Source organism: Aulonocara stuartgranti, assembly GCF_965226115.1.
Source record: "Aulonocara stuartgranti genome assembly, chromosome: 7".
Lineage (NCBI taxonomy): Eukaryota > Metazoa > Chordata > Actinopteri > Cichliformes > Cichlidae > Aulonocara > Aulonocara stuartgranti.
Window position 1 is genome coordinate 57,702,500 of NC_138945.1, and position 18,461 is coordinate 57,720,960.

Below are 18,461 nucleotides of genomic sequence, written 5' to 3' on the forward strand. Positions count from 1 at the left end.
GTGACTCTGACGTAGCACTCAGCGTCTCCCGCCGGGGAGGGGAGAAGGGCGGTGCTGCTGCTGGTGACTATATTGCAGCGAGCCGCGGAGCGTTTGCCCCCCTCTTTAGCTCTGTTTCGTCGAGCGTTCACCGCAAAGTGTTTTCGGTCGCGGGAAGACATGGCTGGATACTTGAAAGTCCTCAGCTCCCTTTCGAGATCTGCTGGAGCTGCTTTTTCCAGAAACCCGGCGGTGCTTGCGCCGGCTGCAAATTGTCAGACTTTGCAACAAAGAAACTGTAAGTGGAGAGATAGCCGGTTCATCCCGAGCATCATTATGTTGACCGTTAACTGCAGCTTGACCTGGCCTGGTGTTAACGTGGCCTCTTAAAAAAACAAAACAAAACATGTAGCTCTGGTTGCATTTAGGTGAGCTAATGCAACGTCAGCGTACATAGAAAAAGCCGATATCAGGTTAGCCGGCTATTTTTACGGAGCTAACGTAGCCGTGCTAGCTGACTGTGCCGCTAGCCAAGTAGGATGCGGTTAATACCTTTAATGGTTTCCTGAGCGCAGGGCACCGATACTTTAAATGCCCACGACCGTTAAATGGCCGTTAACATGTTTGAGTTAACGGAGGCTGTTTAATGATAAAAAATGTAAACGTCGAAAAAAAGATGCGTGCAGCCTCAGCGAGACGACCCGTCTTTGTCTTCCTCCATTCAAACTTTGAGGAACCGTGGAGGACAATGTAAAGATATGCGGACTCAAATGAATTAAAACGGATAAACCCTGGCAGGCTTACATACCTTCTACTCTGACCTAGAATATAAGATTCATAATAAAAGTGGCGGTGCAGTGCAAAAGCTGGCAGTTGATGAATTAAGCGAATCTTCCGTTTTTAGCCGTGTTTGCGGATTTATTTATTTTTTTCCAAAGCTGCTAATCTCTGAGGTGGATAATAAAATAACCACGAGAGGAACCCGGTTAAATTCTGTTGTCCAAAAGGATGAGTTGCCCGTCAGCCGTGAGATCGTCAGTGCGTGATTTACTTGGGTGAAACTTTTCCCAAGGTCAGTTACCGCATACGAGTCTCCGCTATGGAGAGCAATGGCTGCCGCCGCTGCTGCCGTATGGCGCTCTCTGTCCTACATTACGCTTCTCATCTGGGTTGCATCCAGGCTGCTGCTCATAAAGACCACATCTCACCCTGCTATTTAGACTGTAAAACACTGTGCGGCTTGTTACTTTTATGTTCCCTCTAAATGTTAACAAACAAGACTCTAAAAATAAATAAAAAGGGAGACCAGGCTGAATGGATTTGTGTTTTTGCGATTCGGAGAGGAATCCTGTTTTATGACGTGCGCTCTGCAGCAATCCCAGATTAAATGCGGCTGAAATTATAAGATATATAAGATAAAAGAACAAAAACGCACTAGCATGACCAGCTACCGTTCATAAAATAGTGGGTCAGCTGAAGGACGCTGTGGCTCAGATCCGATTGAATCACCGGCATGTACCTCTTTGATGGTGGTTAGGGATCATACCCCAGGACTGTTTATTACAGCAACGCCTCCAAACGCTCTTTATCACGAGGATTCTTATAAAGTGATCGCATGATTTGATAACACTTCCACAGTATGATAGAATCGTGTTTCGTTTTTCCGAGGTGTAAAACCTGCGTGACACACTAAAAGTGGAAGATTGACAGTGTTGATTGGTTTCTTTTGTTCCAGCCACAAATTGCATTGTGGTTTAGTAGCACCTCTTTGCTGGTATGCACTTTTTAAAATTTTAACAGCTCTTATAAAGCTGACCCAACATGTCGTTAAACTTGATTTGAATTTCACAATCCCGTGTAATGCTGCTTTATTTGTAAGCTTCAAAGCTTTTGCATTGACCACTGTCTACTATCGTGATAGTGAATGAAAAGTTCATTACCCGAGCCTCGTAAATGCCTTTTCCAAGTATTGGATTAAAACTTGATGTGGGCTAAGGCTTGTCCTACTGTGTTGAAAGTTAACCAGGCGGGACACCTAATCAATGCTTATTCTGTTGATCTCCTTAAGACACACATCATTTTGGATTGTCCTTGACTGCTTGACCGTAATTTCCACAAGGCACCTCACAGTTCAATTTAAAATTAGTACACTGTGCTAAAAATGAAGGGTATTTAAAAGCTCTAAATACTCCAGTCCCACACTGCAGGCTAGGTGAGGTCATTAGTCTTATTGTTTCCCTCCTTTCCACTATTGAACGTCTTCTGGTTCAAAGTCACAGTTTAAAGATTTCTTTTATCACCTGTAAACAAATTCTTCTCCAACTGATTTCTTTGTCCTTCAAGAAAGAGAAATAATTAAAAAAAAAAAACTCTGAGCCTTCTCAAGTGCATTTTTAGCATTAAAAAAGCCTTATGTGCTTATTTTGAGTCGACAGAAGAGCCAAGTCATTGTGCACGTTTTCAAATGATTATCTTGGTTGCATATTTCTCCAAACACCTGCCTTTGACTTTAGTTACAAGTGGTCGAACAAATCCTGCAGATCTGTCCCCGATGCATGCGCGAGTGATGTGGCATGCAGGCCCACATGACTGTGCTTCAGCTCGCCCTTCAGCCTCCAGTTTGTTGATACGCTCATAAGTTACATAACCTGCTCAGCTCTCTCCTGGGCTCCCCTCCCTCCGCATTGTGAGAGTAAAGTCTTGATATTGCAGTTTTAGGTTGAACAAGTCAGAAATTATGCCTGACAGTAGTTAATGTGTTAACGAAACAATGCTGGAAGAGTCTGTACTCTTCCAAAAGCAGATGGAGGAGGACAAAGTCTGTTATGGAATTGATTTAAAAAAAAAATCAAATCTTGATTTGCTTATGAAATGTGAGAAAATGGTTAAATTATTTGCAATTTCCTAACCAACCATTAAGACATCAGATTACTTGACTGTGCCCTCTGTCTCTTGGAAAGAAAGCAGCTCTTTCTCATATACAGCCTATAGTTTTCCCCATTTTTCTGAAAGAATCACTTAAGTGATTTATTGCAATAGCTTGTTTATTTTGCCAGCAGACTGTTTCAGCTCAAATTGCCGTAAAAGTAATTTCCGGCATGCAATTTTCAAACAGAACTTGGAAATCCATAAAAAGCTTTTCTGTTCGTTTTAACATCGCTGCCAGCTTATTGTTGGGAAGTAACCGAAGTCATATTGATGGATTTGTTTTAAAATAAAACTGCTGACAAGTCATCATCCTAGTTTCCTTTGTTATGTGCCAAAACTGAACATATTTCCTTCTTCAATTTCCAATAGGTTAAGGATTGTGTGATACAGTTGTGTGTCAGAGCCAAAACAACAGCAAGTTAGCAGAACATAATCACTTTTTCACCATTCTTTTACAGACATTGCATTCGTTTCTGTCTGTGTAATATGCTATCCTATAAACATAGTTGTAACATAACACAAAGCCACAACTGTTCTTCCTTAGAGGTCATTTTCAGTGCACGGTCGCCATGTTTCTGTAGTCAGCAGGGTGCGGAGGATAAGAGCAGAGGCTGTTTTGACAGGTGCTACCATGGCTTCAAAATCCCAGCTACATCAGATGTCTTCAGTCTCAGACTAATGCTTGAGTTTTAAATGGATATAATATCTTCCACTCTTAAAAATGTTGGCTGTACCCTGTTTCCATAGGACACCTTGTGTTTACTTGAATTACTTTTAGGGCAGTGGGGGAGCATAAGCTTGGCTTGGGAAATTTGAGTCACTTGATCCTCTGCACCTCCCCCCTGTACTTTCCTATTCACTGAAATGTTCCTGCTGGCAGCACTCGCACACTGAGTAGGCTGAGAGGAGATATGATTAAACATACTAATCCATATCAGTCCTAGTGGACAGAAAAGAAGTAAAGAGACAGTCTTAAAAAGTCAGTGTAAAAATAAAGCACTTTGTTTTCTAATGAGGTTTGATGGTTTTAAGAAAACCTACAAATAAATTATTATTTTTACCTGTAAGAACATATGCATTTCTCAAAATAAAGAATGGCTTTAGAGTAAACCAAAACTTGCTCTAATCAATAATATTTGGTCTTTTATTGAAGTGGTGTTTCTCTAAAATGGCTATTTACCGTGTGGTCAGTTGGCTATTCATGCTAACTACAAACAAGGATGTGTCAAGAAGTATTGAATGGAGCTGTAGTGATTAGCTCATAGAAAATAAAATGTCCAAATTTTTCAGTAATTTTGTTTTATTTACATAGCCCCAAATCACAGTAGTCACCCTAAGGCGCTTTATATCATAAGGTAATGATGCTACAATAATGCGAGAAAACTCCAAGAATCAAATGACGCCCTTTGAGCAAGCACTTGACAACAGTGGGAAGGGAAACCTCCCTTTTAACAGGAAGAAACCTCCAGCAGAACCAGGCTTCTGGATGACTTCCTATATAATCTTTATATATTATCTGTATAGCAAACTAAACATTAAACTAAAAAATCTCATCGATCCAAAAGATACACCGAACCATATGCTCTAGTTTAAAATAAACAGTTTAGATTCACACTCTGTTACATGCAAAGATTTTCTATAAGTTTTCTTGCCAGAAATTGCCAGTTACATTTTTAACTTAAAAAAAAAAAAGTTCCTTTTTGTGGTTCACTTGGCCCAGTTTAGAAGGGAGTTGCATTTAGAGTCAGTATAAATCTGGAGCCATGGATTTTTAGAAATAACCTTCAACATAACATACCAAATCTAAATAAGCACAAATGAGAGATGTCATGCTTCCAGATCCAGGGACTCTCTTCATGCATGTTTTGGATGGAAATTTGAGCTGTGGTTGATGCGAGGAGTCTGCTCTTGTGGATGCAAAATAGAAATAGCCTTGGGTCCAAATTGATTTCAGCTTTTCGTAGCTTTTAAACACATTTAGGATTAAACATTAAATTTTTAAATGTTGGTCTGACCAGACGGGTTTTCATCCTCTTGAGCATAATTCATTTCCTTTTCTTTTTTCCCCTTGATTAATGCATTTATTCTATGATTGGCACACAGCAGTCTCATGTTTTTTGTACTTCACGTTTTATTTTTGACAGATGCCGACAAACGCATCAAAGTGGCGAACCCAGTGGTGGAGATGGACGGAGACGAGATGACCAGGATCATCTGGGAGTTCATTAAAGAGAAGGTGATAAAGTGGCATCCAAGGTTGAAGGGGGAAAACTGAGCCCATGCAGCCTGACTGGCAGGCTGGCAGGTGGCTGTGTGGGAAGTGTTATGTAGAGGATTATGTATGTGTGTTGGGGAGGGGCTTTGGTAATTCAGTGGCTGATTTTCTCCAGAGAGAGCAGATGTTGTTGGCTCAGGAAGAAAACGCAGAATAGCATGAGGTTCAATCATTGAATGTTTTTGACAGCTGATGAGCAGTTTTGTCTTGTTAACAATCAGTGATCCCAAAGTACATTTTATCGTTTTTTTTAGGTACTCTCAAAGGGGAAATGGTACATTTAATTATTCCCTAAAGTCATGCAAATTAAAACTCAGGTCTTTGTGATACAGGCTAGGGGATCTTTAAAATGCTGGTGAAAAAATATCTTCGGGGCAGAACATTTCTGGCTGTTTACACAACGCTCGCTTGCTTGTCAAGTTGTCTTTTAAGATTTTGATGGGGTGCTGAATATGACAGTTAATTGGCTGTTTGGTCCAATCAAAGCCAATTCTATTCATAGTTTCTAAAAGATGTCACATACTTGCAGAAATATCTGTCTGGATTGCAAAACCAGGGTTAATGCGACTCAGTTTTACTGCATTTGTGTAGCCAAACTGATGGGTAGTTGCTCATGTGAATGGCAATGCTTGCAAGCAAACCTTGTCTCACCATGCCATACATGCATGCAGTCAGCCACACCAAACCCACCTTCATCAACAGCACCCCAGGTTGTTAATTGTAGTTGATGTTAGCTACAGGACAGGTTTACCTGCCATTTGATTCAAGTTATGAGATATATATTAATGCCATTAAATATTGTTTATCTTAGCTAACCAGAATGTCACAGATTGATGTTTGTCAGCAAACATTGGCTTATTTGCCCTCACCTTTGCTCTGACAATATCATTAACCTCCAACACAGCAGCACAAACGACCCGTCCAGGTTTAAAGTGAATTTAACTGTATGCATCTCTGTACACTGTCATCCTAGGCGCAGTGTGAGAAGACTCACTGCAGTGAGTGTTGAATATGGATTACAGTTTCCCACAACTTGCAGTTTGTCCGCATAGATTTCTTTTTCTTGGAAGGTGCTCTAAATACCCATGGCTAGAAATTGATGGAAATTTTATAGGATTGTGCTTTAGTTCTCTGGCATGTCCACGATTGGCTGGTGTGTTGTAACAGTGTTTTGCCCTCCGGATCCGATCCTATGACAGAAAACTGTTGTTGGTTCAGTGTGTAAAATATCGCCACTAGAAATCTGAATTCTGTCTTCTTCAATTCAAATGCATAATCCTAGCTATGGTAGGACAAACAAGTCTGTCTACACTTTAACTATAGGGAGTGGAGCCTGGCAGTCTGGTGTTTATGTCGGTTGTCAATATGCCAGGTGTCTGCGTCTATTTACTCTGGAGGAGGCTGTAAAACTTTGTGATAGGAGCCCGTTATATGATGATGCTTCCACTTACTGGCTCCCAAGCCTATCTTTTTTAAAAAAAATTTAATGGGTTCTTTCTAAGATTCTAAGAATCTTTTCTGTTAAGTAACCTGGACGATTTCCACGTTAAATATGTTCTTAAGGCTGCCTGATAGTTTGCTGATTTCATTCTGATCATTTTATTAATATAGCAAACAGGGCTATGTTTATACAGCAGTTTTCACTATCTAGAGAAAACAAACACACCCTGGAACATAATAATTTCAATTAGGCTTGGGGAATTGATACAGCGTGATATTGCTTTTTTTTGAGACAATATTGTATTGCTACAGGGGCACCAAATTGATATTTCATACCTGATAAGATTTATATTGTATTGACTAAATTAAAATACTCTGGCAAGACTACAAAACAAGCGGGCTCATCTCATGCAGCACCACCCTGACACAATGTTAGCTGACCAAACTTGCATTAAATTGGCTCAACTGAAAACACATCCAACACTGGGCACGCTTTGCTTGACAAAGCTACCTTCTAAATCAGTGCAATGGCTCAGTCACATGAGCAAACTCCTTGCTTCTATAAAAAATAAATAAATTGGTGGCTGCCTGGTGATTTTACTGGTGAATAGTTATTTACAGTTAATTGCAGTTTTCACAGTATTAGCTGTGTATTTACAATTAGCTGCTGTATTATCAGAAACTTGACCCCATTCAGTTATAGATTGATGGCAGACTGACTCTTTCTTATTTTGCATTTTGCAGGTTTTAGTGACAGTGTTGGTGTGCTTGATGATCTCATTTTGCAGGAAAAAAATAACTGATATAATCTTATTGGATAAAACGGATACTGACAATGTTTAACTTTGATATGTTGTTGCAATACTTTGTGATTTTTAACATTCCACAATATTTTGCATATTGCAAAATGTTAAACATTACTATCATATTGTGAGTGAAGTATTGCGATATTGTATTGTGGAGTACCTCGTGATTCCCACCTCTAACTTCTATATGCTTTTAGTGGTCTGAAAATTTTGAAGTCTTGAACACCTAATGCCAGGGGTCAGCAACATTTAACACCCAAAGAGCCATTTGGACCTGGTTTCCACGCAAAAGAAAAAACTGGGAGCCGCAAATACTTTTTGACATCTTAAATGAAGATAACACTGTATATATTGTTTTTTACCTTTATGCTTTGTGTGAACAACTAAGGTGTGTTGCTTATGAAATCCATGAAGTGCTACAAAGAAAATTACATTTTATTTATGTAATTAACACATTTTGAACTCTTAAAGAAATATAACAAAAGGAAAGACACCAACCTGAACTAAAAGGATCCATGTAGCAAACAAAAACTGTTTTGAGCTGCCACCCTTATATCGCTTTTGGAGCCTTGACCTGACTTTTAAAAAATAATTGAAAAAAAGCACTATGTTGCTAAAAAATGAAAAGTAGATATTTGCAAAATTCTGCCTAAATATGTATTTTACCAGGTTAATGTGTGTAGCGGGGCGTGGTCTGCAGCGGCGCTGCAGGGGAGGCGGAAGCAACTGAGCGGCACCCGCAATCACGCCTCGACACCTTAACATCTGCGCTATCTCTGCTGCTGTTGGTATATGTTGGGCTGTGAGCTACAGCAACCGTGTGTGAAAAGTGGTCAATAAAGAGATGCTGAAAAGCATGTTCATGGTAACCTCGTCGGGTCTGCCGTGATATGTTTACAATGGGACTTCTGCTCCTGAACCTCTGCACATATCCCATATGAGCACAGCGTCTGCAAATCGGGGCTGTACGAAGTCACTTTCATCTTTACGCAGGACTGTAAGCTGTCATCTGTGAGGCGTGAGCGGTGTTTTTTTTTTTTAACATAGTTCACGAAGGAGAATAGCTGCTGACATAATGTGGATCTGAAGATCCATATTTGGCCTACCTGAAATGCACGGCGTTTCGGCGGGTACACTGGCTTCCGCGAGTGTGACGCTTATTTTGAGCAATGAAAAAATAATAAAATATAATTTTATTTCTATATTTCAACATCACAATCTTCCAATTTAGAACTACAAGTTTTTTTTTTGTTTGTTTCTTTTTTTTTTATTTTAAAAAAGAACTAACATAAATAAAACTCACTTCAGCTAAATACTGCGTCTCCGGAGCCGCAGGTTGCCGACCCCTGTACTTTACAGTACAGTACACTAATGCAGTATTGTTATAACAGTATCTGTTATGCATCAGTGTTTACAAGCAGGTGGTAAGATCTTTTGTGACACATTTGCAAGGCTGCATTTCTGTTCAGACATTACTCTGTCCGTACCTGGTTTTGCATTGTTGGTGCCTTTTTTTTTGGGGGGGGGGGGGTAGTGCCTTTTAATTAATTAATTTTAATTTTTGATTGTTTAGCTCATCCTGACCAATGTTGATGTTGAGCTGAAGTACTTCGACCTGGGTCTGCCATACCGTGACCAGACTGATGACCAGGTCACCATCGACTCCGCCCTGGCTACCAAGAAGTACAGCGTAGCGGTTAAGTGTGCCACCATCACACCTGACGAAGCCAGAGTTGAAGGTCTTTGCCAAATCTTTAATCGCCAATTATTAATTTCTAGTTTCAGAGCACTTTAGACTTAAGATTTTCATTCTCTCAAAGTGATTGCTACATTAATTCTGCATATTTTTGAATACAGCGCTGTAGGGCTGCAACCCAAGATTATTTTTGTAGTCGATTAATCTGCCAGTTTTTCTTCGATTAGTCAACAATTGTTTGTTGTAGTAATTAGTAGGGGTGCAACGATACACAAAATTCACGGTTTGGTTCGATACTTTGGTGTCACGGTTCGATATTTTTTTCGATACAAAAAATGTTCATGCTCTTTTTAATTTGTCATTTATTAAAATGACAAATTAAAAAGTTTTTAAATTTAATGTTGCTGAAACAACAAAGGGATAAAATAATAAATCTATCTTATCGAGAAATCACTCATCTTTGGAAAAGAGAGTTTATTACAGAGAAATGGCTCTTTCCAAAATAAAAGCTATACTATACGCTTCTTCTGGGCTATATTCTCAGCAGCATATTAAACATATCAGGTCCCCATAAGGAGAATTATGTGCTAATGGCTGTCTAAATGACTCAGGTAAAGTTTGTAGCATGCGTGCTTGTTGTTTTTGTCTGCTTCCACTTGCACTAGGATGATGTCGGTGTAAATGTGCAGTCATATTCATTGTGTTCCCACTAGTGCTGTCAGCGTTAACCTGAAATGACATTAACGCCACAACATGGCAAATCTCCGTTAACGAGCATGGGGCTGGACGGTGTCAACACGTTAACGAGCAAACTGCGCTAACGCAGTAGTTCCCACCGATGTAATTGAGCATTGCGTGGCTCATCCAACATACTGTTTTACTTTAGTCCATGACGCGCTTACCTTCAGGGTCATGCTTCACATGAAGACCAAAATAGTTCCAAAGGCCAGATCTGAATGAGGGTGGGGGAGGTTCAATTTGCCGTGTTGCAACGAGCTTAGCTTCTGTCTCGCTAGCTTGCCCTGCGCTCAGTGGATCTGCGCTCGACAGTGCAGCCTAGGCGGAGCAGTCGAAGGCAGACCCACTGAGCTCTCAACACAGACAGCATCTTCAGAAGAAAAGTTGATAAAGTAAATTAAAAATTTTGTATTGTTCGATACATATGCGTACCAAACCAAAAGCACTGTATCGAACGGTTCAATCCCCTAGTAATTAGATATGTTTTTGACATCACTCAATAAGACTGTCAAATAAAAATGAAAAAAATAAAAAATATCAAGTAATATTATTAAATAGTAGTATTTGTGCTAGTAGTATTTTAAACAAAAAACAATGTGATAGTAGAAAAGCAAAGTTGGCTGAGGTCTAAGTTCAAATAAAGCTTCAAATGAAATCAAAAAGATTTTTTTTTCCAGTCCAAAAAAAAAAAGTTTACAGATGGTTCAGTTCATGAATTCATGATTGCAGTGGACATGCTCTGGAGTGAAGCTTGCTCTTATCTTTGAGAATATGTTATCAGCTGTTCATAACAATGCTAAAAATGCTCTCTGTCATGACTTCAGCCATTTGAGAGGCGCATGAGCGTCTTTACAGCACAAACTCATCTGTTTAATGTAACAGCTCTAGGTTGCTGGTGCTCTAAATGCTCGTGCACTGCAGTTGTGCTGTCGTGGAAGGAAAGCTAAACTTTGCACTTTGTTTGTTTTCTGTGAAATGCTTTTACGTTCAAAAAAAAAAAAAAAAAATCTCCATTTTCATTTTCTTTTGTCCCTGTTTTTTGCCGTTCCACTACATTCTCCTTCGTTAGTATTGAATAATAATAATAATGGATTGGATTTATATAGCGCTTTTCAAGGCACCCAAAGCGCTTTACAATACCACTATTCACCTGACACTTGACACCTGAGCAGGTGGAGTTGCAGCTGTTGTAGTCGTGAAATCTGTTTCCATTTCCAACGCATCCGGTCCAAATGAATTCTTTGCATTTTTTATCACTGGAATCATAGTAGTACTTCACACAGTTGCCATTGCATCCACCTTCAGCTCTTTTTTGGAGGCAAGCTTTAGATGCTGTTCAGAGAAAATAATAATGATAATGGATTGGATTTATACAGCGCTTTTCAAGGCACCCAAAGCGCTTTACAATGCCACTATTCATTCACTCTCACATTCATACACTGGTGGAGGCAAGCTACAGTTGTAGCCACAGCTGCCCTGGGGCAGACTGACAGAAGCGAGGCTGCCATATCGTGCCATTGGCCCCTCTGGCCATCACCAGTAGGCAAGTAGGGTAAAGTGTCTTGCCCAAGGACACAACGACCAGGACAGAGAGCCCAGGGATCGAACCAGCGACCTTCCGGTTACAGATGCGATTCCCAACCCCCTGAGCCACGGTCGCCCCGTGAATGCAGTCTTGGCAGACGATATAGGTGATACTGCCCCCATAGCTTCCTGTGTACAAAAACACATTTACGTGGTATTAGTGTATAATGCATTGACAATACAATTCCGCATCGACGACTTTTTAAAGTGGCAATTTTGGGCTTAGTAGATATAGATTAAAAGCAGTGTGAATGGGCACACGTTGTTTAATAAGGCACGTTAAGTGATTAACAAAACCTTCCTTTGACAGGAGGCAGATTGCTTTGAAAAAAAAAAAAAGCCTTCACAGACTAAGATGTCAAGCATCTCTTGTTTCACTTTGTATACCTGTATGCCTTTTTAGAGGATTAATAAAATTAAAAAGAAAAATCATCCCCTACAGGATGGCTACAAATTCAGTTAAATTGTTTATTAATGCATGTTTTCCACAAGTACCCTTTGTAAAAAGGTAGCAACAGGTGTTTTCCCCATATGAATGCAGCTATGATCTTGTAAACTGCAAAGCTAAATAGGTGTTTACCAACACTGCACATGCGTGAATGATTGACTTGCCTATAATTTTTGTTTGTTTTTTATATAAAGAGTTTAGCCTGAAGAAGATGTGGAAGAGTCCCAACGGCACCATCAGGAACATCCTGGGCGGCACAGTCTTCCGTGAGCCAATCATCTGCAAGAACATTCCTCGGCTTGTTCCTGGCTGGACACAGCCCATTACCATTGGCAGACACGCCTTCGGTGATCAGGTGGGGCTTGATTTTGTTTATTTGTTTTTCCCACATTTTGAGCCAGAAGTACTAAATATCTTTCTGTCTAACTTTCTGTGTTTCTTCTACAGTACAGAGCAACAGACTTTGTTGTCGACCAGCCCGGCAAATTCAAGATAATCTTCTCACCTGCTGATGGCAGTTCAAACAAGGAATGGGAGGTCTTTGACTTCCCTGCAGGTGGCTGTGGAATGGGCATGTACAACACAGATGAGGTTAGCAGATACTTCTACTTAAAGAAAACATGCAGATTTTGGTTGTTTTTGTTGTTTAAATTCTTAGAAAATCACAACAAAACTGTAGTCGGCCCGTCGGTACGAGCCCACATTTGTTTCTATTCATGTGTGTTTTGTTTGAGGGCTGTTTTCCACTGGCTAATATTTACAGTAGTAGTACCCTGTTGTGTGTTTAAAAAATTCACAATAAACAACAGTTCCCGCATTTATCTTGAAAAATGACCCAGCCGACTCGTGCCAGTGTGGCTAAATAATCATCAACAACAACAACAAACAACTTTAACAGATCAAGTGTCCATAGCTAGTAACAAAAGAGAAAAGCTTCTTCATGTGAGTAAGATCTTGGTGTTAATGAATTCCTGCCTGTTAATGAAACATTACTGTTGATGGCCAGGGGCTACCAAACGTTGTGCCCTGAGTTTGACTGAGCAGGAAATTTAAATTGGAGCTATAAAATATTAGATTTATGTGGCAAAATACAATGTCATATTATGCTCTTTTAGTTAGCAAAATGTACTGCTTATGGCAACATTTTTTTGAATATTTTGGGCGACCAATTGCAATCTTACACATGGGTTCAGGCAGAAATGTGAATACCAGCAGGACGAGTGAAGTTGTGACAGAACTAGGAAGGTCCAAACTGAAGAAGGACAAAGGAAAGAGCTTGTTCCTAGAAAAAGGCCTCTGTTACATGAATGTGGTTTTGAACCTTCTTCCACGGACCTGGAAACTGTATTTTTGTAAATTATACAGCGCACCGGTCTCCACAATGGGCTTAAACACCATAAACTTCTTCTAACACCTACGTGAGAACCACGGGGACATGCAAAGAAAGAGTAGAACCATCAAATGTTCAAAATATTAGAAATACTGCTATACCATAAACTTTAAAATACAATGTTTACATTTGGTGTTATAAAGCAATATTATATATATAACCTCAATGTCACTAGATTTTAAGAAAGTGTCCAATAGTAATTTTTCTAATGTTACAGAGAAAAAATATAGAACAACATTTGATTGGTTCTTGAAATTAAGCATTGTAGGCTTAAATGAGCAGCATTTTCAATGAGCTATTGTCATTGATGACACACTACCTAATTTGAAGTGCGACTCTTTAAAAAAGCAGCATTATAGTACCATGTTAGTGAAACAAGTCAAATATAAACACACGAGTAGCAGAAGTAGTGTTTTTCCCTGAAAAATGTAAGCAGTAGTGTGAGATGCCTGCTTAACGCACCGGTTAAACAACAACTGCAATAAGTTGATCGAGTTGAAACGAGTTACTCCTTACTGATCATATTGGGGATTTTTTCCCCTCAAGTAGTGGAACACGTTTGTAAAATATGCAAGAGTGTTCCCCCTAAAGGTAGCAATGCTACTATTTCAACAAAGTACTGTACTTTGTTAAAGTAGCTCCTTTTAGGTGCACAATTGCTACTGGAGGCTAACACGTGGCTCTCGCGTGTCAGACCTGTCTGGGCTTGACTGGTTATACAATAATATCGCAACATGACGTTTTTATTGGATGTAAAAATTTATACCAGCATTATTGTGGATGATATCTTAGAACACGGGTCTATTTAGGGTGGCGTGTAAGCAAATGAGAGTACAGGTCTGGTTTTTAAACTTTGCTTGCTCTTTGGTGTAGGCTTCAAATATTTTTTTTCATTGGTTTCTTAAAAAATAGAAGAATTTGTATAAAATTTGGTATTGCAACATCCAGATGGTGTTAAAAGATTTGCTTAATTCTACGCCATAGTTATTTAACATCTGGGTTGTGTGTATTATTGTCCTCATATTGTCTGAACTCTCAAATAAGCTGCTATTGAGTTGTAAAATGCACACCGCAGTCTCTGCAGTCCTCTATCGTCGTTTCAACTCTCTTTGCTACTGTTTTGTTTGCCTTCATCAGCACGGGTCTGTTTGATTTTACAACATCACAGGTCATCGCAAATGACTTTCAACTTGATAAGGGGAAGGTTGTTAGCCCCTGTTCAACTGATAAAGCCTTCAGCAGTCATGAACTGTTTGTTTCTTTATTCCCTTCATCAGTCTATTACAGGCTTTGCACACAGCTGCTTCCAGTACGCTATTGGCAAGAAGTGGCCCCTGTACATGAGCACAAAGAACACCATTCTTAAAGCCTACGACGGCAGATTTAAAGACATCTTCCAGGATATCTTTGAAAAGTGAGTGTCTTCTAGCTTTCTGCTTATGTGTGCACATTTATCAATGACCCATTTGTCCAGTGTCATTTGCACAATTATTGTTAAATCAACAAATGCATTTAATTTAAGCTCAAATTAATTAGTATTAATCTAATTAGTATTTGGTCCAACATTTATAACCATTTTATCACTTTAATGTTCTTTTTAAGAAAAAGAAAAAAACTATCTTATTGTGTTGTCTTCTGCAGGAATTACAAGCCAGAGTTTGACAAACTGAAGATCTGGTATGAGCACAGGCTTATCGACGATATGGTCGCCCAGGTGCTGAAGTCTTCCGGAGCCTTTGTGTGGGCTTGCAAGAACTATGACGGAGACGTTCAGTCCGACATCCTTGCGCAGGGTGAGATATTCGGAAAACATCACTGTCATAAAACACTGAAACCTGCAAGCATATGAGGCGCGTGCCAGTTTTTGGGTAGTTGCACTAAAAGAAGATGGTGCGTTTCCTGTTTTAGGCTTTGGCTCTCTGGGACTCATGACATCAGTTCTTGTCTGTCCTGATGGCAAGACTATTGAGGCTGAGGCAGCCCACGGCACTGTGACCAGGCACTATCGTGAGCACCAGAAGGTTAGTAACCACCAACCCTGTGGGGTCTGTGTTAGTAATCTTAAGTTTCTGCTTGCATAGGCAGTGTCATCTGTAGAGCTACATTGCCATCTTGTGGTGAAGAATGTAATGACAAGTGTCTGCAGACGCTCAGCTCTATTAAATATTTGATGCTGCAGTTGATATGTTTAGTAGTTTTTAATGCACACAGTGTCTCCATCTCTGCTTTCAGGGTAGGCCAACCAGCACTAACCCCATTGCCAGCATCTTTGCCTGGACCCGAGGCCTGGAGCACAGAGGGAAACTTGACGGCAACCCTGACCTCATAAAGTAAGAGAGGTTTAATATTTCAGGAAACTTACTCATGCTAATGTGAAATGTGACCTTTTTTAATAAATGTCTGCATTTTTCTGCAGGTTCGCCCAGACACTGGAGCAGGTGTGTGTCGCGACTGTAGAGAGTGGTACTATGACCAAGGACCTGGCAGGTTGCATCCACGGCCTGTCCAAGTAAGTTTATTTCCCTGCTGACACCTTAGTTTGCAGTGTAGTTGCAGACTTACTGAAATCACAGTATATATACTCAATAATCATTTTGTTAGATAGTTTTTGCTGCTGGAGTTCTGCTTTGCTTCAGAACACTGGAAATATTAAGTAATATATATGAACATTACCACGTTCACTGCAGAACACATTTAATTGATAAATCATTTTAAACTCAACCAATCTAATCAACTAGTTTTACTTTAACCATGTGACATTAAGGGTTTACTGCTTAACCTTTACATTTATTATGTAACAACGGAATAGGATTGAAGGAAGTCTTGATTACCCTAACAAATAGTTGATCAACAAAAGTAATCTGTAGCCATTTTTAATTTTGTTAAATCAAAAATGCCAAACGTGTATCATCTTCAGCATCTAAGGACTTGCTGCTTGTTATTTTTATTATTGCATCAAATAATTTGAAGATATCATCTTGAGCTTTGAGAACTAGTGGCATCCATTTTTCACTGCTGGATGAGATTTTTATAAAACACACAAATTTTCACAGGAGAATTTGCAGATTCATCAGTCATACAAAAAGTCATCAGTTGCTGCATTGATTTTGAAGGATGCTGCCATTCAGGCCTTGGTGCATCTTTATGTTTTGGGACATTAAGCCTATGATGGCAGCCAGAAAATGAATAAGGTTTGACGCTATGGCTTTAATCTTTAATTATTGATAATCGTGTGGATTTAACCTCAAGTTAAACCCAAGACAGCATTTAATCTTTGCCCTGATTCTGACCTGCACTTTATATAAACTTGTCCTCATCTTCCGGAATATTTGCGAGGTTTTAGGCCTCTGCCAGTTTTCATTACTATATATTTTTCAGCAACTTATTTAAAAAGAAAAACACAATTTAAATTTCACTTTCAAGGTTGACAAAAAGCAAGATTTATTTCTTTTTTCTAGGATGGCTTTTAAAGTCAATCAAGGGAATATTAAGTGTGTTTTAATTAAGTGAACGTTTCTGATTTGTAACGAACAAAATAAACTTCACATGTAACGCAGGATTTTCCAAATGCATCTGCTTAAGAATGATTTATGTCGAGCTTGTAAAATGTTTACTCAAGACTTCTGTAGCCTTGTCATCTAGTTCCTCCACGCTTTCGTGCACATTTAGTGTATATACTTATCTGTTTGTTGCATTGACTCATTTGTTTGCTTGAAGGCATTGCGGTTTTCTCATCTGCCGCTGAATGAATGCTTCATATAATACGCTGTTGTCTAAAAGCTACATGCAAAATGAAACGGGCACAACCTTGTAGTACTCAGTTGTAGTCTGTTTAATCATGATATGTAAAATGTATTATTTTAATAATCCCTGTGTAACTAACCAACAGCATTATCTTGTTTGTGTTGCTTGCATGTTTTTACGCTTTTGTTTTTCTGTTGACTTTTCTGATGTGCCGCGTCCTGTCTTTTCAGTGTCAAGCTGAATGAGCATTACGTCAATACTACAGACTTCCTCGACGCCATCAAGACAAATCTGGATAAGGCCCTTGGAAAGTGAAGGACTTGAAAGAATATGATAAGCACGAAGATGGCAATGTCACTCTTCTGTTTTTGTACCTCATTTTTAACTTAAAGGTCAATAAATCCACTCGCAATTTAATCAGAAGGAGAAGAAAGTACTGTCTATAGGATTACGTAGTTCTCTTAGGTTTTTAAATCGTTGAGAATTGTCCTTTGAACCTCATGCCTCCCTTACTGTCTGTCCCATTACTTGCAGGGTTTTATTTTTGTAATGTGAAGTATTCAGTACTATGTAATGCCTTGGGCAAGACTGAAGCCTGTGTCACACACATTTGCCAATAAATCTTTTAAACCACTGTTTGTGTTTTGCGTCTGTACAAACGAGAGCTCTGCCACTTTAAAGGTAAATAAATTTATTATCTTACAGTATTGCCTGGTACACAACATTGTACATACAACTCTATCAACATTATCTCCACACTAATGTCTAATACAGAAAGCCATTTAAGATGAGCGTCTTACTTGTGTCATCACAAAAAAGTGATGGAGTGAACACAGCAGCTGAAAAACTCAAAAATGAGCTTTCTTCTTCTTTTAAATGCACTATATCAACATTGCAAATGGATACCTTATTTGCAGGTTACAAGTTTGAAAAGCTAAACACTGGAGAAACTGAATATATTGAGCATTTCCAAATCATTTTGCACAAGGTCCGTGGCCCTGTCACATGTTGGGAGGTTGTCGTTCATCACTCGAGACCAGTGTACAGCATGATGGATGGCATGCTCGTGCAGACACACTAGGGCACTTAATATTTCTGTCCGAGTTTTTTGGGAGGACAATTCTTGTTGAGATTCATCCATTTAAAAAACAAAAAAAACCACACAACTGCAATACAAATGCGGGGCTTGCTTTTGAAAAATGCTGCAGTCCTGTGAAGGCTTGGATCAGGGAAAAAGGTGAGGTTTTGCTGAAAGAGATGCTGCACCACAGTCTGTTCTCTGTGGTAATCTTTTGAAAAGATCTACAGATGGGTGGGAGGGAAACCTGAATGTAATTTCTGGAGGTCTGTGATTGGACCCCTAGAAATTCAATGTCCCAGCTCAACACAGCAGCAAGGAAAGGAATCCAATGGCACCAGTAGCTCTGAGATTT

At 39.4% G+C, this 18,461-nt stretch overlaps 1 protein-coding gene across 1 annotated transcript; it reads left to right on the top strand.

The window, feature by feature from the left end:
- The first annotated feature begins 60 nt into the window (after positions 1-60).
- On the top strand, positions 61-17,662 carry idh2 (isocitrate dehydrogenase (NADP(+)) 2). The gene is made up of 11 exons (XM_082541807.1): positions 61-277; positions 5,052-5,143; positions 9,002-9,167; positions 12,089-12,249; positions 12,342-12,485; positions 14,562-14,698; positions 14,926-15,077; positions 15,193-15,305; positions 15,517-15,614; positions 15,701-15,793; positions 17,259-17,662. Exons 1-11 carry the CDS (start codon positions 160-162, stop codon positions 17,341-17,343), a joined length of 1,359 nt encoding a protein of 452 aa, XP_082397933.1. The 5' UTR covers positions 61-159; the 3' UTR covers positions 17,344-17,662.
- Positions 17,663-18,461: the final 799 nt, after the last annotated feature.